Source organism: Peromyscus maniculatus, chromosome 3 (genome assembly GCF_049852395.1).
Source record: "Peromyscus maniculatus bairdii isolate BWxNUB_F1_BW_parent chromosome 3, HU_Pman_BW_mat_3.1, whole genome shotgun sequence".
Taxonomy (NCBI): domain Eukaryota; kingdom Metazoa; phylum Chordata; class Mammalia; order Rodentia; family Cricetidae; genus Peromyscus; species Peromyscus maniculatus.
In genome coordinates, this window is record NC_134854.1 from 169,298,847 (window position 1) to 169,322,113 (window position 23,267).

At 41.5% G+C, this 23,267-nt stretch overlaps 1 protein-coding gene across 3 annotated transcripts in view; it reads right to left on the reverse strand.

Moving 5' to 3' along the window:
• Ipo8 (importin 8) overlaps positions 1-23,267 on the reverse strand; it is a 66,704-nt gene that overhangs the window by 19,250 nt on the left and 24,187 nt on the right. For all 3 annotated transcript variants that reach the window (XM_006986670.4, XM_006986671.4, XM_006986672.4), the window contains exons 9-17: positions 19,684-19,818; positions 16,941-17,040; positions 12,606-12,682; positions 12,192-12,308; positions 11,427-11,516; positions 10,364-10,529; positions 9,276-9,436; positions 7,543-7,668; positions 1,450-1,516 (exon numbers count right to left, since the gene is read on the reverse strand). In XM_006986670.4, coding sequence (XP_006986732.1) covers positions 1,450-1,516; positions 7,543-7,668; positions 9,276-9,436; positions 10,364-10,529; positions 11,427-11,516; positions 12,192-12,308; positions 12,606-12,682; positions 16,941-17,040; positions 19,684-19,818 — 1,039 coding nt within the window. The remainder of the gene's footprint in view (positions 1-1,449; positions 1,517-7,542; positions 7,669-9,275; positions 9,437-10,363; positions 10,530-11,426; positions 11,517-12,191; positions 12,309-12,605; positions 12,683-16,940; positions 17,041-19,683; positions 19,819-23,267) is intronic.

Sequence of the window (23,267 nt, forward strand, 5' to 3'; positions counted from 1 at the left end):
TGAAATTTCTATTTTAGGCCATGTGTAGTGGCACACGCCTTTAATCTCAGCACTCTGGAGGCAGAGGTAGGCGGATCTCTAAGCTCAAGGCCAGCCTGGTATATAAAGCAAGTTCCAGGCAAAGCCAAAGCAACATAGTGAAATCCTGTGGAGAAAAAACAAAATCAAATTTCAGCCAGGCATAGTGGTACACACATTTAGTCCCAGCACTAAGGAAGCAAAGGCAGGAGGATCTCTGGAACCAGCCTGGTCTAAAAAGAGAGTTCCAGGATAGCCAGAGCTATATAGTGAGAACCTGTCTCAAACAAACAAACAACAACAATAACAAAAAAATCAAATTTCTATTTTATAATGTAAAATAGAGTTTCTGTCTATAAATTTATATTGAAATGTATAAGAGAACTATATTGGCATATCTCTACATGTAGTTTAAAATGAATAAACTATTAGTAATATTCTTTGGGGAGCTTAATGATACAGAGATAATATATATTACTATCTCATTTATGGTTTTACCATCATCTATAAATGACAGAGCTTTTTCTTCAAGTTACAGAACTTGCAGTTTCAGCAGCGTTCTCCGGTTTACCTCAGAGTACATTATACCCACTGTAAGTAAGGAGGCCCAAAGAGACATTCTGCATCTATACACACTATCATTACTCTCAGTCAAAAGAAAACTGTATCTAAATAGTTCATTTGAAAATGCACAGTTCTTATCTCCGAGCAAAGATATCTAACTTCTAAATGCTGCTTTTTCTCATGAAGAAGGTAGTACACACCTTAGAAACTCAAAGCTTTTCTGCTGATTTATACTTCTGGTGAAACACTTGTCTAGTTTTATGCACTTTACAAGTCCCAGATAAACTTCATCCCAGTCCCCCCTCCCTCCCTCCTCCCTGTCTTCCTGCCCCCCCCCCAATTCTTTCCTTCCCCCTCTTTCCTTCTGCCTCTCTTCTTCCTCTGTCCCTCCACACTAGGGTCTCAAGTAGCCCAGGCTGGCCTCAAACTCATTATGTAGCCAACTTCTGATCTTCCTTCCTCCACCTCCTGAGAAGTGCTGAGAATCCAGGCATGTCCTACCCATGTCAGTGTAAGCTGGAGCTGGGAACAAAACCCAGGGCTTCCTGCCCTCCAGGCAAGCACTCCACCAACTGACCTGTACCCCCAGCCCCAGCTCAGTTCTGCTTAAAATGTAGATATTACATTCTCCATCCTCTAAATTTCCTAAAACCAAAAATTCTTCTCTAGACACATTAAGGGTTCACCACTGAATGAAAATATACCTAGCTAATATCAGAAATATGAGCCTCAAGTTTTAAAAAAGTTCCCCTCTCTTAAAACTGTGTACCTCACTAAGTTTAAAGAGCTAAAAAAATGTACTTTTGAGTTCATCAAATTGAAAAAAAAAAAAACCCAGTTTACCTTTTATCTAACCTCTGAACTTACCAATGATATGCTTCTGTAAAACAAGATCGATGATTCTTAGACAGATGTTCTCCAACTGCTGTGTGATCTAAAGACAAATTTTAAAGAGTCTAAAATTCACTATGATCATTCTCAGGTTATTATATAAACTAATATTATCCCAATAAAATATCTACAGATATTTTTGAGAGGAGAAGTTGCAATCTTCATGTGAAAATTAAATATGCAAAAATACAAAAAAATTCTGAAAAGTAGACCAATGATAGGAATGGAAGTTAAATCCATGGAAACTTAGAATTAGATACTTCCTTACCTCATATTCTACACCAAATGAATTCCTAATGGATCAAAGATTTCTATGTAAGAAACTGTAACATAGAAAAATACCAGAAAAAGTAAAAGAATTCTTATATAGCCATGAGGAAGTAAAGAAAGTCACAGAAACCACCTGACCACAAAACTGTCGAGTATTCCTGCACAAGGGCAGGAGCAGATCAAGACAAACAGCCAAGACTGAAATACTGCCAGGTGGTATCACAAACCACATCAGTTCCCCTTACCCCTTATACGTGAAACCTAACAACTCAACAGAAAAACAGCTACGCCTATAAAAAGACAAATGAGCCTCAAGCTCATAAAGAGACGGTCACTCTCACACATAACTGAATAGACACACTAAGGCTGTGTCAGAAGTGAAGGGTAGAAAGACAGGTGTTCTGACCTCAGGATTACACACTCACATGTAATCTCAGCCAACAACATCTCCTCAAGGAATTCACCCACAGACACTTCTCACTCCAGTAACAGGACCTGGATAAGGCCATTCAGTGCAATAATATCTGTGACAGTAACAACCAAATATCCATTTAACAGGGAATGTGTCTACTTACAACTGGATGTCTAGATGTGACACATGTACAAGAGAATATTATTAAAACTCTATGCTTACTCTGACTGATATGTCAGTTAAACCTACTGCATTGTTATGCAGCTCTTCCTTCTGAGCAGAACAACTGCCCCCTTCATCAGATCAGCTGTGACTGCCTACAAGAGTCCAAAGTCCATCAGGAGCAGGCCAGTCAACTACTGACATTCCTCATAGAAGGAGAGTATGGGGAGAATCACTGACCCAAACCTGAGAATCCTCCCAGCCATATATATTCACTTCTGCCCCAAATGCACATGGCTTTGGGGTGCTGGGGCAGGGGCTAAAGTATACAGGCTAGAGTAGGGGGAGGGATAATCGAAGAGGACCTTCATTTGTGAGGAAGCCAACATCCATGCTGTGTGAAGACATTCCAGTGTAGCTACTTTGGGCTCACCCATGATTGTAACGAGTCTTTCTCTGTCTTGCCACTTCCCAAATAATGTCACAGGAGACTTCTTATTATGAAAGTTTGGCCTATAGCTTACAGTGGTTTCTAACTAGTTCTTATAATTTAAATTAACCCATTTCTATTAATCTACATTCTGTCACATGGCCTGTGGCTGTTATCTCTCCTCCTGTACATCCTGCTTGTTCCGCATCTCCTAGCATCTCCACCTTTCTTCTTCCCAGAGTCCTTTCTGTCCCCGGAAGTTCCGCCTAACCTCTTCCTGCCTAGCTATTGGCCATTCGGCTCTTTATTAAACCAATCACAATGACACATCTTTATACAGTATAAAGAAATATTCCACAACATATGATCTAAGCTCAATAAACTCAATGATTCTCCAGGGTAACTGTGGTAGAATCAACTCTGGTTTGTCATTGAAACCTTAGATGGAAGGAGGTAAATGTTGTTCACACTCCTCCCCCAGAGAAGGAATTTTAGCAAAATATATTATCATCTTCATGAAATACATATACATGCACTTACTTTTTGCTAGTATGGCAAAAGGAAAATCTCAGATTAAAAAAATAATAAAAAATAAAAAATAAAAAACTGATGAAAACTACCATCTCTGAGAAGAGAATCTGGTAAATGGAGAACTGAGTAAGCAGTGAGTTTAACTATCTTTTCATGACTTGAGTTATTCAATATTCAACACATCCACATACCCACCCCCAGATAGAGTAGAACTCATTATCTACATAGTAGATATATAGTAGGCAGGCTAGCCTCAAATTCATAGAGATACACCTTCTTGCCTTTGCCTCCAGAGACTAGCTCCTATATCAGATTCTTTTTCCCCAAGACAGTCTCACTGTGTATCCCTGGCTGTCCTGGAATTCACTTTGTAGGCCAGAATGGCCTTGAACTCACAGAGAACTGCTTGGCTCTGCCTCCCGAGTGATGATATTAAAGTTGTATGACACTATTCCTGGCTTTTGTATCAGGTATTTTTTAAATGAATAAAAGTTAAAATCAGTGGTGAGATACACTTTCAGGTAACTGTATAATTCAACCTTATAACATAGTCTAATACTCAATTTTAATTTTATTTGGGGTATTTTTTTATTTAATTGAAATAATAATTTGTAGGTACAGTTTGATAACTTGATATATGTTAAACTATTATTTTGAAGTTCAAATGATCCAAAATCTATATTCTACCAATATCCTTAAAACATCAGATAAAAATGAACCTGCTTGAGTATCTATTTTTGATTTCCAATTTTGCCCTAAGTAACCATAGGTATGTTTTTCTTTGAAAGAAGTATGGCTTCCAGAGTTCACTTATACTAAGTAGAAGTATAAAGTTAACAAATGGGGTAGGAGAGATGTCTCAGCAGTTAAGAGTGTGTAAGAACCCCAGTTCAGTTAGCGGCACAGATGTTGGACAGTACACAACTATCCATAGTAACTCCAGCTCCTGGGCATACGATGCGCCTTCCAAGGGCATATACACACACACACACACACATACATACATACCCACATATAGACACATGCACACATATATAACTAAAATATACATATATGTATGTAACAATTAATGAAAAAAGAGGTCATAAATTTGAAAAAGAGTAAAAGGGGTATATGGGAGGGTTTGGAGGGGAGAAAAGGAAGAGAGAAACAATGTGATTATATTAAAATTTAAAAAAAAAAGAAAGAAAGAATTTTTAAAACAAAAATTTTTAAACTTCAAAAAAGTAAGAACAGGTGACCAGGAGGCCAGACTACGGCTAGGTTTGCCTCTAATTATGCTGAAGGTTTTACATTTTCATCTCCAGGCAGGAAGTCAGATGTGATTTGCTTAATGTGTCTCAACTTTAACTCATGCTTCCCTTGATAAGTATAGTTAACTTTGAATGCCCAACATCACTTGAAGCTAAAAAAAAAAATTAATATCAAGATCAAGCCAGGCAGTAGTGGCACACGCCTTTAATCCCAGCACTCTAGAGGCAGAGGCAGGCGAATCTCTGTGAATTCAAGGCCAGCCTGAGCTACAGAGTGAGTTCCAAGAAAGGCTCCAAAGCTACACAGAGAAAACTCTGTCTAAAAAAAAAAAATTAATATTAGCCGGGCGTTGGTGGCGCACGCCTTTAATCCCAGCACTCGGGAGGCAGAGCCAGGCGGATCTCTGTGAGTTCGAGGCCAGCCTGGGCTACCAAGTGAGCTCCAGGAAAGGCGCAAAGCTACACAGAGAAACCCTGTCTCGAAAAACCAAAAAAAAAAAAAAAAAAAAAAAAAAAATTAATATCAAGATCAAAAAGATAAAGTAAAAGGCAAGATACAGCATGAATCTTAAATGGTCTTATTAATAAAATCAAACCTGAAGCCAGGTATTGGGGTGAACACTGAAAGATCAGAGAAGCAGAACAAGCCACAATTTCCTTACCTTGCCAATTCCTCAGCTGATCCTGTTTCCTCAGACTGGAAGCTTCTGTGTCCTCATCCAAATGGATCTCAGCTGAACTGATGCTAAAAGCTGAAAAGCTTAACCAGCCAAAAGCTTCTAGTTTCTGGTCCTCACGCCTTATATATCTTTCTGCTTCCTGCCATCACTTCCTGGGATTAAAGGCGTGTGTCACCAAGCCTGGCTGTTTCCAGTGTGGCTTTGAACTCACAGAGATCCGGGTGGATCTCTAACTCCCAAGTGATGGGATTAAAGGTGTGTGTGTGTGTGTGTGTGTGTGTGTGTGTGTGTGTGTGTGTGTGTGTGTAGGTGTGCGCGCACACGCGCGTGCCACCATTTTCTGGCCTCTATGTCTGTCTAGTGGCTGTTCTGTTCTCTGACCCCAGATAAGTTTATTGGGGTGCACAATATTTTGGGGAACATACTATCACCACATTCAAAATGCTATTTTTCAAAATAATCCTGCAGTTTGCTCTCTTCACCATACCCATACTTGGGAAAACTGAATTTAGTGATTTCTTAGGTCTCATGAAATTGAAAATACAAGGTGAAAGAAGTATAGTTAGCTTAAGTATAGCTACTCTAAGATGATTTGGTCTAACTCACTGTTATCAAGAAGACCAGAGTTTCAACATGAAAAGAGAAAAATAAAATATTGAATATGGAAATTAAAACCTCACATAAGCCCTAAGGTGCAGGAGCGTCCAGCAGAGTAACACTGCACTATTTCAGCAATCTCCCTTGGGTGCCTCACAAACACAAGATGAACCTGCAGTCACATGGCTAACAGCACACTGTAAAGAGCTGGTACCTGCTTCTCAAACCTTCACTTACTGAGCAAATCTGTCACTGCTGAACACAGCAGCCTGTGCTCAAAAATGCAATGAACATATGGCTAATCTTTACTAAGGAAAGGCCATGTTCCACTTGGAAAGGAGAACCCAGGTAGACTGTGGGTTGGAAAAGCTGATATGTGACCAGAATAGCCTATCACTGACCAGCTTGACAAGTACAATAACCCTAAACCTCCTGACCCTCATTTCTGCCTCTGCAAAGGAGACTCCATTACCTATTGGCATTCTTCAGCCAACTAAGGGGTGAGCCCCAAAGAGGATGTCTAAATTCTTATCCCTGGGCCTTAGGTGACTCAGTTGGTGCAGTGATAGCATGCCTGAAGCCCTGGGTTTCATCCCCCAGCACTGCATAAAAAAATGTGATGATATATACCTGCTTTGTCCCAGCACAAAGGAAAGAGGTAAGGGCAGGAGGATCAGGAGTTCAAGGCCATCCTTGGCTACAGAGTAAGTCTGGGGTCAGCCTGGGTGACATGACACCCTGTCTCAAGAAATTAATTCTACAGATCAATGTTCCTCTGGAATCTGGGTGTCTTCAAGTTCTTGCTTACCCCTCCCCATTGTTACTGTCCTTACTCTTGCATTACAACTCTAAAACCTGTCACTGTAATTGAAAGTTCCATTCTTCTCCACTAAGATTAGACTGTGGGTTCCTAGAAGGCAAGTCCCTTATTCTGTTCAATCTGGAATTCACAGTAGATACAATGACCTGGACTCAGATTAATACAAAGGCTTATGCCGTTAACTTTCAATAAATGTGTAACATCCCTCCTCGATCATCTTAATATATTACTTTAAAATTTGAGAGAAATTCAATTTGTTTGTATGTTTGGAGAAAGGATTTCACTACCTAGCCCAGACTGGCCATGGACTTGTAAACTTCCTGCATAAATGCTGAAGTAAGGACAATTTTTAAAACTTATCAATATAACTAAATATAAATCTTTAATACTAAGACTTTAGGCTGGTGAGACTCGCTGTCATATTGCTGGAGAAAAAGCTCAGTGGTTAAGAGTGCTTGCTGCTTTTTCAGAGGACTTGGGTTCATATCCCAGCATATCAGGTGGCCCACAAATGCGTAAAACTCCAATTCCAAGAATCCAATGCCTCTTATGGACTCTAAGGGCAGTCACATACATGTGCACATACATTCAATATACATACAACAAATACATAAATTTAAAAAATAAATTAAAGGGAAAAAAATCATTTGCCACAAAAAGCCTGGCCACCTGAGTTCAGTCCCCAAAACCCATGATGGAAGAAGAAAACAGACTCCCAAAAGTTGTTCTCTAACTTCTACGCACATGCCATGGCAAGTACGTGCGCGCGCGCACGCGCACACACACACACACACACACACACACACACACACACACACACACACACACCAAGCTAAACAGACAAGAATTCAGAACCACTGGTCATATAAATTTCAGTTAATATAACCATTATAATAAAACACAAAGAATCGTACCTCTTGATGATCTTCCATAACTGTTAAGATAGTGTCGATAGTGTGTAAAATTCCCATAGCCATGACAGTTTTGTCTTCGACTTCTTCATACTCATCACTTTGAAGAACTTTACCAAAAATCTCAGCCTGTAAAAATTACATTAGAATACTCACTAGCTGGTACCATTGCACCATGGCAGAGAGGCAGTGCCACATCCCAAAATGCTAGCATTTCTCAGACACTAATTCTACACTTTGTTAGCTAAATCATCTTTTTTCTTGCAATGACAGATCATGCCACACTTATATAAACATCCTTCTGCATTTATTATAGTCACGACATGAAACACATATTAGCTATTACAGCCATTGACTAACATTTATTTAACTTCTAGTTATCTTTAGACAAAATCAAAATCTAGAAACACTGAAAACAAGTGTTTCTAAAAGGAAAGATGTGATAGGACATTTAGAAGATGAAATCAAAGATCATTCAGAAAATGAGACAAAAACAGACATAGACAAAAAGAGAAGAAAAGGTCCAGGAGCAGGACTTAGTTCAGTCTGGTACTCCACTGGAAGTATAGAAGAGGGGAGAAAATAGGAAAATTTTTATCAAAGAGGCAACAAAAAACATTCTCCTGGACTGGCAAGATGGTTCTGTGGGAAAAGGCACTTGCCACACAAGGTAAGTAACAGGAGTGCAATCCCCAGAATACACACAAAGGTGGAAGGAGAAAACAACTCCACAGGGTTGTCCTCTCACCTCCACATTCTGCATCACACACACACACACACACACACACACACACACACACACACACACACTGTTCATATACAATAAAAATAAACTTTAAATTTTCTAAAGAAGGGAAATGAAACTCCATTTCCAAGTGCAAAAGTAAGAGTTCAGAAGGCTCGCGTCGAGAGCGTCATTACGGCTCTGCAGGGTATTACAGGTGAAAGGACTACCCTGATCGGGGCTAATTTAAGGCTCATCAACCCAGCCTCAGGAATATCTTAATGACTAAGGCAAATATGATCATATTAAGATTTTGTTTATAATAAAACTCAACTCCAAATTCTGGAGTTTAATTAATTGGGAGGGGGGGTGCTTTTTTTAAAATATGCATAGGTGTTTTGCTTGCATATATGTCTGTACACCACACACATGGCTGATGCCGTGGAGGCCAGAAGAAGGTATCAGATCCCCTGGAACTGGAATTACAGACAGTTGTGAGCGGCCATGTAGGTGCTGGGAATTAAACCCAGGTCCTCTGGAAGAGCAGACAGTGCTCTTAACCACTGAGCCATTTCTCCCGCCCCATTAAGGATTCTTTACCAAACTAGTATACACTTAGCTCATTCTTACTGTTGCTATATGGCTATTTCTTCTTAAAGGAAGTGGAGGGAAGGGAAGGCTTATAAGACTCAGGGAGCAAATAAAACTTACAAGGTTCACAAAAGGGAATTCAGAAAGTTCTTGAGATTCACAAGGCTCCTCTCCAAGTTATAAAGACAGCAAGTGCTTGGGGAGAGAGTAAGTTGCCTTAAAATGATGCAAGGGCTCCAGGGATGCAGTTCTTAGAGTCACCCATTTACAACAGGCTTTTCAGTGATGTGGCTGCCTTGACTCACTGGTTCACTAAGCTAGACTTGAAGAGAATCATTTCTTCAGTCTGTTATCAGTGACCTATTTATTTGGGGTGAAGAGGCTTGTTACATCTCTCCAGCAGAAGTCATCCAACACTTACCAAGTGCTGGGTTGTGTCAACAGCGATGGAGGCCACCTCTTGACTGTACTCACATATCATCTTCTGGATGACGTTGGTGACATCATCATTCTCCGTCTCTCTGACGATATGTAGCAGCTCCTGCATGATAGGCCTCACATGTGGTTTCATGTGCTCCTTGGCTAAGGCAGTCAGATAAACGAAATCAGCAAGAGTTGGTCACTCACACATTGTAACTCCTAGATAAGGCTCTAGATGTTGTGCTGTGATGAGCAAGTTACAAAGCTGTATTAAGTAACCCTCCTAGAGTCACACACACAGCATCAGGGTGTGGTGTTCTGCCTAAGCAAGAGCTGTCTTACCCCAAAGTACAATAGCTCTGCACCCTCACCCTGAGAAATTCTAATTGTACAAATGTTGTGTCATCAGCCTGACTGTGGATCCCCATGACAGGTGTGAGAACTCCCGTCTACAGATACCATGGTCAGCACTGACGGGGGCTGACCCATCCTGACCATCTCTACCCACCCCACCCCCGAGCAAATCTTTACACCTCATCTAATCTCCCCCATAAAACAGGACTCAAGCTCCATGTTATCATAAAGCTGTACTTGCTTGCAAAGGTTATTTGGATCTTGAACAAACAAACAAAATACCTGTGTCACTACCCACTGGAAATACTACATTCTGAACTGGTAGAACCATAGAGACTCTGGAGTTGAATCTTGGTGCTGTCCAATCTAACTTCTTAAACAGAGACAGAAAATGAAGGCCTGACAGGTTTAGAGCCTTGTCAGCTTTGTTAAGCTTCAGAGAGAAGCTGCTGGATACCTTCCCGGCCCTATATGGCTAGTCAGAGCACCAAAGCTGGTCCATGTGTCTTAAGGCCCAGCTTAACCCAGTACCCAGCAATTGTTAACTGGAAACCACAATTAACAGAGCTCCTAAAACAGGCAGAATAAGTACCTATAAAATCCAGAAGGGGGCAAGGAATCTAAACTCTGGACCCTAGGGCTTAGAAATCTCCATTAAGGAAGGAAGTGAATGAGATTATGTAAGGCCATTTATTTAAAAAAAAAAAAAAAAAAAAAAGACATAATCATCATCACCTTGAGTCTGGTTAGAGATCAGTGACTGCAGAGCAAGGGCAGCTTCGACCTTGACGGGCATCTCCTCGTCTTCAATCAGGCTCTTCTTGGCTAATTCAACCGCATTTCTGAGGTTGAGCTCATTATGAAACTTCAGAGAACTAAATGCGTGCAGCACCCAGCAAGACTGCAATAAAGAAGGGGTAGTGACTGGATGACAGTGCTCTGTGACAGTGTCGGGGGCAGCCACCAATGACACCACTGTGTCGGGGGGCAGCCACCGATGGCAGCCACCGATGACACCACTGTGTCGGGGGGCAGCCACCGATGGCAGCCACCGATGACACCGCTGTGTTGGGGGGCAGCCACCAATGGCAGCCACCGATGACACCGCTGTGTCGGGGGGCAGCCATCGGATGACACCGCTGTGTCGGGGGGCAGCCATCAATGACACCGCTATGTTGGGGGGGGCAGCCACCGATGACACCGCTGTGGGGGGGGGACAGCCACCGGATGACACCGCTGTGTCGGGGGGGGGGGGGGGGGGGGGCAGCCACCGATGACACCGCTGTGTCGGGGGGCAGCCACCGGATGACACCGCTGTGGGGGGGGGCAGCCACCGATGACACCGCTGTGTCGGGGGGCAGCCACCGATGACACCGCTGTGTTGGGGGCAGGCACCGGATGACACCGCTGTGTCGGGGGGCAGCCACCGATGACACCGCTGTGTCGGGGGCAGGCACCGGATGACACCGCTGTGTCGGGGGGCAGCCACCGATGGCAGCCACCGATGACACCACTGTGTCGGGAGGCAGCCACCGATGACACCGCTGTGTCGGGGGGGGCAGGCACCGATGACACCGCTGTGTCGGGGGGGGGGGGGCAGCCACTGATGACACCGCTGTGTGGGGGGGGGGGGGAGCAGCCACCGATGACACCGCTGTGTCGGGGGGCAGCCACCAGAGATGGCAGCGCCCTGTGACAGTGTCACACATGAAATCTTTTAACAAATCATCACATTCACTTCAGAAACTACCCTACAGGTGAGATCTTAATATTTATAACAGATGTAACCAAAACTTACTCTAGCTCGAAGATATCCCAGGTTAGACAATAATAATGGGAATACATGATTCTGTAGGAACAGCTCAATTTGGTCCTTGAATAAACTCTTCTGTTAAGAACAGGAAGTCAAAAAAAAAAAAGAACAGAAAGTCAATTTCAGTGACCAATGACTCCATCGTATGTGAGAGCCACTTTCCCAAAAGTATATTTACAGTGACTTGCATTTAATACCCAATTTTGTAAAATTGTTTGATCTACACATTGCATCTTTCAAACGAGTCAGGAATAATCTTTATAATCTAAGCATGGGGGAGGTGGGGAGCACAGCAACAGGCAGATCCCCAAAGCTCAATGGCCAGCCAGTCTAGTAATTGCTAAGTTCTAAGCTAATGAGAGGTCTGTCTAAAAATAAATAAATAGCAGCTAGAGAGACAGCTCAGCAGTTAAGAGCACTGGCTACTTTTCTAGAGGACCCAGGTTCAGTACCAGTACTCATGCAGTACCTCATAACCATCTCTAACTCCAGCTTCAGGGACTCTGACACCTTCTTCTAGCCTCTCCAGGCATCAGGCATGCACATGGTGCACAGACACACGCACAGACAAACACCCACACACATAAAGTGGGAAAAATAACAAAAATAAATAAAGTGGGAAGCTGTAACAGAAGACACCTCACTCTGGCCTCCAAAACACATGTGTATACACATGAACACACACACTATCACACATACACTACACAAATACCTTCCAAGATATGAGAAAAAGAAATTAATAGTCTTAACCTTCAACAGAATCTCAGCCAGGGAACCAATCACATGCAGGGCTCCATCTTTCTTCCTAGGGTCAAAGTTCGGGTCTGTTAGTATTTGATAACAGAACGCCATCATTTTTGGCAACACCTAAAGGAACAGAAAAATCTATTTCAATCTGCATGAATCTCCATCTTGTCACCACCATGTTGAATACGATGTGCATTTTCAATTCAATTTTCAAGATTAAAGCCATTTTATTGTATTTTATTCATCAACTATAAACTCAAGAAGAAAGGTATCAAAGATACTTCAATCTTTTACTTGGAAAAAAAAACCTATTTGAAGTGATAGGTTGTAAGTAATGCAGATATAAATTGTTAAGTACTGAGGACATCAGGACATCAACTCAACACAAGCTGCTTTTCAGTTAAGACAACTGTATACCTCTTTCCTTTTCTTCGCAGCTGTGTACAGCAGGGTTTGGGCTGCGGTGGTAGGAGAAGCATAATCTTCAAAAATATCTAAAATGTCAAAATAAATCTTGTTAATAAAAACACAACTTTATTATATAGACTTTAAACCTGGCCAGTGAATTACAGAATAAAGATGCTTAGGTCATGGTCTCGGGGTTTTTCATGCATAATCTAATTGATGATTTAGCACATTTAGCAAACACCATGTGCTCAACCTCTCAAGTGACAAGATTAAACAACAACAACAAAAAAAAAAATACAGCTCAGGTATCTATTTCCCTGAACACAGAGAATGTACTTCACCCCTATCAAAATGCAACAAAACTTACTCAGAGTGTTCCATGTGCAGAAACTGCTCTAGGCTCTAGGAATGAAAACTCAAACACAGAAGCTCACATGGCAAGAACTAAGAAATAGAGATTGCATGAATGTACCACAGCAGGGGAAGAGTTCTAAGGAAGGCACTTTACAGCATTCAACAGATTATGTGTTGAATGCCAAAGTACTTAAACACTACTTAATACCATGAAAACTTCCACCATTTCATAACAGGCTGTTTCATTAAGAATTTGAAAACTTAGCCAGGCAGTGGTGGCACACGCCTTTAATCCCAGCTCTCAGGAGGCAGAGCCAGGCGGATCTCTGTGAGTTTGAGGCCAGCCTGGTCTACAGAGTGAGTTCAAAGACAGTCAGTGCTACACAGAGAAACCCTGTCTCCAAAGTCCCTTCCCCCGCGCCTGGAAAAAGAGTTGCTCCGTGCTGAGCACTCTACTACACACTACACAGTACTGTTTTCGCACCCTGCTCACAGCTGCACCTTGCAGCTGCCGAGGCGCAGGTGCACAGGGATGCTGCTGCGGCATCACTTTAGGCTTCCACAGCATCAAAGCCTGAGCTCAGTTCAGCTTTTACCAAATCTAAAAACATTATTCTTGGGAACTGGTACGGATATGATTACAGAATATGATAAAACCATCAATTTTAATAGTAATCAATATACTTAAGACAGGAATGCAGTAATATCCTTCCTTCCCTGCGGTCAAATGACTGGAAGGACCACTCGATCATGCCAGCAGAAAATGGACAAGGGAAAAGCTCCTCAATGATTTTTTTCAGTTACCAATATTCTTCTCACCAACTTGTAAATTTAAAAAAAAAAATTATATGTGTATGAGATTTTGCCTTTAAGAATGTCAGTATACCTCATTCAAGCCCAGTGTCCAGGGAGGCCACAAGAGGGTGTCAGACCCCCTGGAACTGGAGTTACAGATAGTTGTAAGCCACTTTGTGTATGCTGGGAATCAAACCTGGGTTCTCTGGAAGAGCAGCCAGTTCTCTTAACTGCTGAGTCATATCTCCAGCCACAGTTGGTGAAATGTGTAGATACCCACTATAGCAATTAGGTTGAGAACAAACATGACAGAGATTTTTTTTATTATTGTACTATAAATATACCATAAAGATGCCAGAACTACTAGTTGTTATATTTAAAAACAAAAACAAAAAACAAAGATATCATTTTTCCAAAACAAAGAATTAATTAAATCATGTTGGTGTTCAGTTAGGTTTCTGAGCAGTTAACATGGGCTGGAGGGAGGGCTGAGCAGTTAAGTTGGGGCTGGAGGGAGGGCTGAGCAGTTAAGTTGGGGCTGGAGGGAAGGCTGAGCAGTTAACATGGGCTGGAGGGAGGGCTGAGAAGTTAACATGGGCTGGAGGGAGGGCTGAGAAGTTAACATGGGCTGGAGGGAGGGCTGAGAAGTTAACATGGCCTGGAGGGAGGGCTGAGCAGTTAACATGGGCTGGAGGGAGGACTGAGAAGTTAACAAGGGCTGGAGGGAGGGCTGAGCAGTTAACATGGGCTGGAGGGAGGGCTGAGCAGTTAACATGGGCTGGAGGAAGGGCTGAGCAGTTAACATGGGCTGGAGGGAGGGCTGAGCAGTTAAGTTGGGGCTGGAGGGATGCCTCAGTGGTTAAGAACACTTGCTGCTCTTCCAGAGGAACCAAGTTCAGTTCCCTAGCACCAATATCAGGCAGCTCACAATCACCTCTAACTACAGCTCTAAGGAATACAACACTCTCTTCTGACCTTCTCGGGCATCCACACATACATAAATAAAAATGTCTTAAAAAAAAAAAAAAAATGTTAACCATCTGAAGAGTGCCGTAGGGCTGGAGGTTAGCTCAGTGTAGATGACTTACCTAGCACACAGAGCCCTGGACTCAATCCCAGCACACTTTTCCAGGCAAGATGGTGCAGACCTATAAATGCAGCACTCCGAAAGCTGAGTCATGAAAACTGCCAGGAGTCTGAGACCAGCCTACACAGTAAGTTCGAGGCCTGACTGGACAACTGAGTGAGACCCTATTTCAAAAAGCCTTAAACAGGAGGAAGAACGACTTCACTCCTCTGCCAAAGCAAACAAGAGGCAGACACAGGAAGAGAGGAAAACAAATCCTGCATGGGACGATGGCCTTCAAAGGAAAAGGCAGAGTGGAGAGAGAATGGAGATGGCCAATGTCACTCCTTCCCTTGTTTTCCTGAGAGGAAAGAGTGCTCCTCCTGGAATGAAAGCATTCTCAGCTCGGTAACTCGGGTCCCACAAGGTGGGCCCTGGCAGGAGTTTAAGCTGAACTTTGGAACTCTGGACAAATGACTCAACAAATAAAACAACTTTCTCACAGCACCTTCAACTAGCAATCTTCACTTCAACACTACTGAAGGCAGATTGGTGTCAATAAAGACCAGGAGAAACAGACATGAGAAAGGAAAAAAGAATATAAAATAAAGTAAATAAATATGTTAACATTCCTGCTCTGATATATCTTAGCTATGGGATACAGACTTACACATAGTAGCATCTGCACAGGGCTGTATCCAGAGAAAGGGGGAGTCATTATCAGGCAACCTACTCAGTTCAACAGCTTCTAGAAAGATCCAAGTCAAAAAGATCCCCAAAGATCTTTTTTGTATAGAAATAATAGCATAAAAGGGTAGATTATTGAATCTACTTTAAAAAGAAAAAAGGGAAGATATAGAAATGATAAAAGGTAGATTTTTGAATCTACTCAGAAAAGAAAAAAGAGAGAATATGGATATAAGATAAAAAGGTAGATTATTGAATCTACTTTTTAAAAGGAACTACTTGTTTTAAATATTTTACATTGGATAGGATTTTTTTATATTATATATAAATTTTGTATTGGACTCACCAAAATAGGATAAATAATGAAATTTTTTGTCTGAATTTGTCAAATGTTAATGGACTGGACATTGTTAATGTAATTCTTGACTGTATATATTGTATATACTTATTGTATATACTTTTTCTTATATTAGTTATAACTTTTTTTAAACAAAAAAAGGGGAAATGTGGTTGATATACTGTGCACCCTAATAAACTTATCTGAGGGTCAGAGAACAGAACAGCCACTAGATTAGACATGGAGGCCAGAAAATGGTGGCACAGACACCTTTAATCCTATCACTTGGGAGGCAGAGATCTGTGTGGATCTCTGTGAGTTCAAGGCCACACTAGGAACAGAACCAGATGTGGTGGCACACACCTTTAATCCCAGTACTTGAGATCTTATGTCTTTGCTTGAGAAAGACACATGCCTTTAATCCCAGTAAGTGATGGCAGGAAGCAGAAAGGTATATTAGGCATGAGGGCCAGGAACTTGAGGCTTTTAGGCTTTTAGGCTTTTAGCAGCAGCTCAGCTGAGATCCATTAGGATGAGGACTCAGAGGCTTCCAATTTGAGGAAATAGGATCTGCTGAGAAGTTGGCGAGGTGAGGTTATCTGTGGCTTGTTCTGTCTCTCTGATCTCTCAGCTATCACCCCAATATCTGGCTCCTGAGTGTTTTTATTAATAAGACCTTTTAAGATTCGTGTTACAGAACTGGGTCACATACATTGAGGCCAATGAAGGAAATCCTATTCCTAGTGGAATATGTAGTCCAAAGGAGGGGAAAGCAAATTAAACTGAGGTGCTTCTGAATGTGCAGAAACCCAAAATTATCCCAGAATGAGTGCTATGTGGTAACACAGCAAAGAAAAGGTGGTCCCTCCATTTCAGCCACACAGCCTGGGTAACAAACCACTCAGCAAGTGCCTTATCTCTGACAGAAGAGTGAATAAGGCTTCTTTTGTCTCCTGTACCCAAAGCATCAAGCTCCTTGTTGAAAAATAACATCAAACTTTTCTAAATTTCAGAGTTCATCATACAGAGCAGAACTGCTTAGAAATATAAATTCAGTTGCATTTATATATCTAGGAACTGCAGAGGGAAGACTCATCTCAATTACCAAATTTCATCCTTATGTACTCATACGGGTCTTCTTGCCACAGCTCTTCATCCTCGTCTTTATAACACATCACAGAAAAAATTACATCTTCAGAGATGCTCTAAGATGAGAAACAAACAAAATAATTGGGTACAGGCCATTCCAACAACACTGGTCGGTCACATTAGTTTTTCCAGTTACAGTAATCCTTCTCAGCCTGCATTCACATTCAGAGAGGACAGCAATAGCTGAAGCTCAGACAAATGGAACACTTAGAAGCTGGAGGCAAGAAGCAGAAAAGACCAGTGCAAGCGATGCTCCTTGAAGAAAGGACAGGAACAACAGAACTTCACTAACAGATCAACATTAAACACACCTTGATTTCTTGTACGGAAAATGCCACCAGGGTTATATTTACTATTATAGTTCTCATTTTTAAAATGCTTCATGTGTCCATGCTGGTCCTAATCATCAATACATCAACAATATTTGTGTCTTTTCTGCTTCCATTTCCAAAACACTAGTACTCTACTCCACAGCTGTGTGTTTCAGAGAGGAAGTTCCCTAAGCAGCCTGTGAACAGCAGTTAAGCTCAAGTAGGCCCCTGTGTGTTCAATAACTACTCACACAGAAACAGGACGAGGGCTAGAGGGGTGGTTCACTATCTTCCAGAGGACCTGGGTTCTATTCCCAACACCCACATGGAGGTTCATAATCATCTGTAACTCCAGTTTTAGAGGAGCCAAAGACTTTCTGGCCTCTTTGGACACCAAGCATGCACACAGTTCACAGACAAATATGCAGCAAAACACCAATACATATAAAATAAAAATAAGTAAATCTTTAAAAAAAAAGAGAGAGAGAACTATTTCTTATCACTTAGTTGAAATTCAGCCTAAAGGTTAATATTTTCCTGAAACTTTCTATGTGAAAGCCATATAAAAATAATGCCAAAGGAAAAGATGTTATTTTGTATTTCATGTCACCCTTACATTTACAGGTATAAACAAAATGAAAACAGTATCTTTACTAATTGTAAAAAATTACCACTATTTGATCATAGTAAGTAGGCAAATAGTTACAGAGTCCACAATTGACAAATTTAAAATATACTACATGGAGCTGGAGAGATGGCTCAATGATTAAGAGCACTGACTACTCTTCCAGGGGACCCAGGTTCAATTCCCAGCACCTACATGGAAGATTACAACTGTCTGTAACTCCAGTTCCACATGATCTGACACCCTCACACTAATGCATATAAAATATAGTCAAATAAATTATTTTTTAAAAAGTCTTACATATGTAAGACTTGTGTTCAGATAATGCTAACCAAAGCTGGGTTGGTAGTAAATGTAATCCTAGTATTCAGAAAGTAGAAGAAAAATGGTTGAGTTCAAGGCCAGACTATATAGCAAGATATTGTTACCTACCTAAACTCCATCCTAGATACCATGAACAGTAAAGCAACTGATTTTCTTGTCACATACCAACTTACAGAATTTAAGAACAACAGGCTGGGAATGTAGCTTAGTTGACAGAGCACTTGCCTACCATGCATGAGGTTCTTAAAAGCCTTAGTTCAGTCCCCATCACCCCATAAACCAGACATGGGAGGTGCGGTGGTGCGTGCCTGCAACCTCAGCCTAGGAGGTAGGGACAAGAGGATCAGAAGCTCAGGGTCATCCCCACCACACAGGAAGTTCAATGTCAGTCTGGGCTGTTATCTCAAAAGATGACAAAAAAAAATTTAAACCTGGTGTGGTGGCACATGAATTAATCCCAGCACTCAGGTGGCAGAGGCAGGTGGAGCTCTGTGAGTTCAAAGCCAGCCTGGTCTACATAGTGAATTCCAGGACAACCAGGGCTGCTACACAGAGAGACCTTGTCTCAAAATGAAAAAAGATGTTTTACACTGAGAACTCACAGTTTATTGGAAGCAGAGAGTCAGTTCTTAATACTTTAAATTACCCAGATATTTATGTGCAAATAAAATGTATATATTATTAGTCCATCATTTTCCATTCTGATTTGTTCTTTAATTATGACAAATAACAATGCTGAATTCTGTCTTTAAAAAAAAAACCAGTTGGTATTAAAAACAGGGTTAGTGTTAATAAAGCAGTTTTAATAAAACTTTTTAATAAAAAATAAAAATAAATAAAGCTGTTTTTAATAAAACAAAACTTCAACTTCTGCTAAAGAACTGAATCCAAGGAAGGAAGGAAGGAAGGAAGGAAGGAAGGAAGGGAGGGAGGGAGGGAGGGAGGGAGGGAGGGAAGGAAGGAAGGAAGGAAGGAAGGAAGGAAGGAAGGAAGGAAGGAAGGAAGGAAGGAAGGAAGGAAGGAAGGAAGGCTGGCTGTCCTTTTGGTGTATATCCACAAAAGGAAAGTCATTTATCAGACTGCATCTTCTGCAAAATAACACTCTCTTTGTAAAGGCCTGCTAGCAGCTTTCAAAATGTTTTTACACAAGGGTCAAAAAAACATGATCTGCCTTAACAGAACAGCCTCCAAGGCTAAATCAACAACTGAATGACACCTGACTCCAAGCCTCCCAACTCACAATCCTGAAGATCTCTCTCTTCTCAAATGCTTAAACGTTGGAAGCCCTTCATAATATAAGATTGCACTTGTTAGAAATTATTGTTAGTGGAAACAGAGATTAAGTATAAAACATAAATATAAAATATCAAACAACACCTAGTTTCTCTAGAAAACCCAACTTAGCCGACAATGGTTTAGAGAGCCACCCCAACACTAACCTGTATATGTGGCTTCATCTGCTTCCAGGTCACAGCATGAACAACCCCTTGGTTGAGATAGTTGAATGCTTGCTGAAGAACACGGGGAGCTACATATTCTTTCTGTCTGTACTGGTCTAAAATTTTTAGTAGTACCTACAGGAAAATAGGTGGGGATTGGGAGGGATGAACATGTTAACAATTACTACGTTAAAAAGCAAAGGAGTTTGAGGCATGACATAAAATACTATAGTCAGTGATCTACACAAGCAGATTTGGGGGAGATATTGTGGGAAAAAGCTCATGCAGGCATTTTACTTTTTGTTTGGTTGGCTTGTTGGTTTTTCGAGACAGGGTTTCTCTGTGTAGCTTTGCACCTTTCCTGGATCTCGCTCTATAGACCAGGCTGGCCTCGAACTCACAAAGATCCGACTGCTTCTGCATCCCGAGTGCTGGGATTAAAGGCGTGCACCGCCACCACCGCCCGGTGCATTTTACTTTTTAGATAGGTTTGTGTGTTACACTGAGCTAAGAGATATGTCACTGAATTTTAGGCATTTGTTCTTCTAACCTATATGCTACTCAGAATAAGTCTATGCCCTAGTCCATGGCTAGTGTGCTGCTATGAATGAAAACCGCACCCTATAGGTTCATAGGTGTGGCACTATTAGGAGGTGTGGCCTTGCTGGAGTAGGTGTGGCCTTGATGGAGTAGGTGTGGCCTTGATGGAGGAATTGGTCACTGGGATGGGCTTTGAGGTCTCAGATGCTCAAGCCAGGCCCAGTGTTGCTCTCTTCCCACTGCCTGTCAATCCAGATGCAGAACCCTCAGCTCCCTCTCCAGCACCTTGTCGCTTCCTGCCATGATGATAATGGACTAAACCTCTGAACTGTAAACCAGCCCAATTAAATGTTTTCCTTTATAAGAGTTGCCATGGTCATGGTGTCTCTTCACAACAATAGAACTTTGATTAAGACAACTAGCTTCTCCTATTTTCAATAAAATTACAGATCTGGTGGAGTAAATAAACATTTCAAAACTTCTATATAATCACACAGCAGCACATGTTCACATAGAACCAGCAGCACCAAAGCTTAGACCTTAATCAGAAGATAAACATTATTCTAAAAATAGTGCTGATATTACCAATTATTCTTTGAAATAATTAAACTAGATCCCTAACTAACCTCCACACCAAAATGAGCTCCAGATAGGCAAATACTTTAACAGTTAAAAATCCTAAAGCATGGAGTTCCTAGAAGAAAATGTAGGGTATTTGTATTTTATAATCTCAGGCCCCCGACAATCTCTGTAACGTAACACACAGCTGACTTTTCTTATGGGCCAGTTGCAATCCTGCTTATAAGAAAGAACCCTGGAGAACAGCTGTGACTGGCTCAGGGGCCTTCAGAGAGAGCACGAGACTCCTGCCTCCCATTTCCTGGTCCCCATCACTTCATTGTGTCAAGCTTAAGTGAGTTGCTAAATCTTTCAGAACATGTATAAAATTTATAAATCAGAATATGAATTTTATACAACTTATCTAAAATCTAGGTTAATAAAATTGATCTGAAGTCCAATTACCATCTAGAAACTCCTGCAATGGCAGCTGAGAGGATGATATTGAGCAAGACTGTCCTAACATGGCTGGGGTTCAAACAAGTGTGGTGGCCATGTCAGAGGAGCAGCAGGTGGCAACCGACTCCAGGGCATCAGCCCACCAGGAAGCAAGGCACTGATGGGTGAGTCTTCATGGGCAAGACCCCGAGAGCCTCGGCCCCGATGTCTCCTCCACTGCTGTGTCTCTGCGTGTTTGCCGCTGTCGTCTTCCTCTGGTGTCTGGCACGGTGTGCGTGGGTGTGGGGAGATCCCCACTGCCCTTAACGCAGTGGGGTTATCTCATGGGAATATCCTGTTCTCCTGGGCATTGTGTTTTGTTTTTTGGGTTGTTTTGTTTTTTATTTTTATTTATTTTTTGTTTCTCAAGACAGGGTGTCTCTATGTAGCTTTGGAGCCTGTCCTAGAACTCGCTTTGTAGACCAGGCTGGCCTCGAACTCACAGAGATCCGCCTGCCTCTGCCTCCCCCGTGCTGGGATTAAAGGTGTATGCCACTGTAACACGAATCTTAAAAGGTCTTATTAATAAAAAAAAAAAAAAAAAAAACTTGGTGCCAGTTATTGGGGTGAATTCTGGAAGATCAGAGAAGCAGAACAAGCCACAGCTAACCTGACCTCACCAACTTCTCAGCCAATCCTGTTTCCTCAAACTGGAAGCCTCTGAGTCCTCATCCTAATGGATCTCAGCTGAACTGCTGCTAAAAGCCTATAAGCTTAAAAAGACTCCAGTTCCTGGTCCTCACACCTTATATACCTTTCTGCTTCCTGCCATCACTTCCTGGGATTAAAGGCATTAGTCACCATGCCTGGCTGTTTCCAGTGTGGCTTTGAACTCACAGAGATCTGAATCTCTGGAATGTTAGGATTAAAGGTGTGTGTGTCACCATTTTCTGGCCTCTATGTCTATCTAGTGGCTGTTCTGTTCTCTGACCCCAGATAAGCTCATTAGGGTGCACAATATATTGGGGAACACAATATCACCATATGTCACCACTGCTGGGCTCTCTCCTGGGCATTTTTCCTGTGGACTACTATGAAAATGATTTCCTCCTAAGCTGTACTGCTTAACCGAAGCAATGATTTATACAATAGTGTTAGTTTAAATAAGATTTTAATGATTGAGGGTCTTTAATAAATATAGTAAGGGATTATGATAGAGGTTAGTTTAGTGAGAAACCTAATATAGGTAAACGCAAGATACGGTATTTCCCCTGCCCCGATAAAGTAGGGCCTGCTGAGGATAGAAAATTAAAGCAAGTAAATGTCACACAGCTAGTTTTCCTTGAGGAGTCATATAGACTGTGGCTTAGGTTAATGATTAAGAAAAACAATTGAGTCCCAGAAGCCCAGCTAGCTCAAGTTCTTTTCAATCTCAATGTTGGGAGGTGTGGTCACAGGTTTCAGTATGCATCATAGCTAAAACAAAGCTTTAAATATAACAAGTTTAGATTAAGATGTTTTTGCTAATGGTTTTGAAGTTAAAAAAAATCTTGGAAAACAATTTAAAGACACTTTTAATAGCTGAGCAAGGCACTCATTGAGGTCAGGGAACAGGAACAATGATGGTCTGGCTATTGCTGGCTGACAGACCTTTCTTGCTAGGATGGGCTGGTGATCAAGCGTGATGATTAATTCCCTGTACACATTTCTGCCCTCAGCTTCCTGATATAAAAACTATTAATGAGTGGGTATGCACCCTGAGGATTTAAAGTAGAGCTGACTGATTGTTTATCATATATAAAAGTTTAGGTTTATGATTTCTTTAAGATTTTTTATAAGATCACCTTTTGAGACAAATAATAAAATATTTGGTCCTTTCTTTGAAACCACAAAATGCAGCCTGCCCACAAAAGAACTGGCTGATAAAAATACCTTGCTTGCTGACACTCTGTTAATCTATAACAAGTTACTTGGACATGAATGTATATGGGTTCTTGGGACAACTTGTTTTTCACCTGTAATATGAAATGTTTAATCATGTAAGGGAG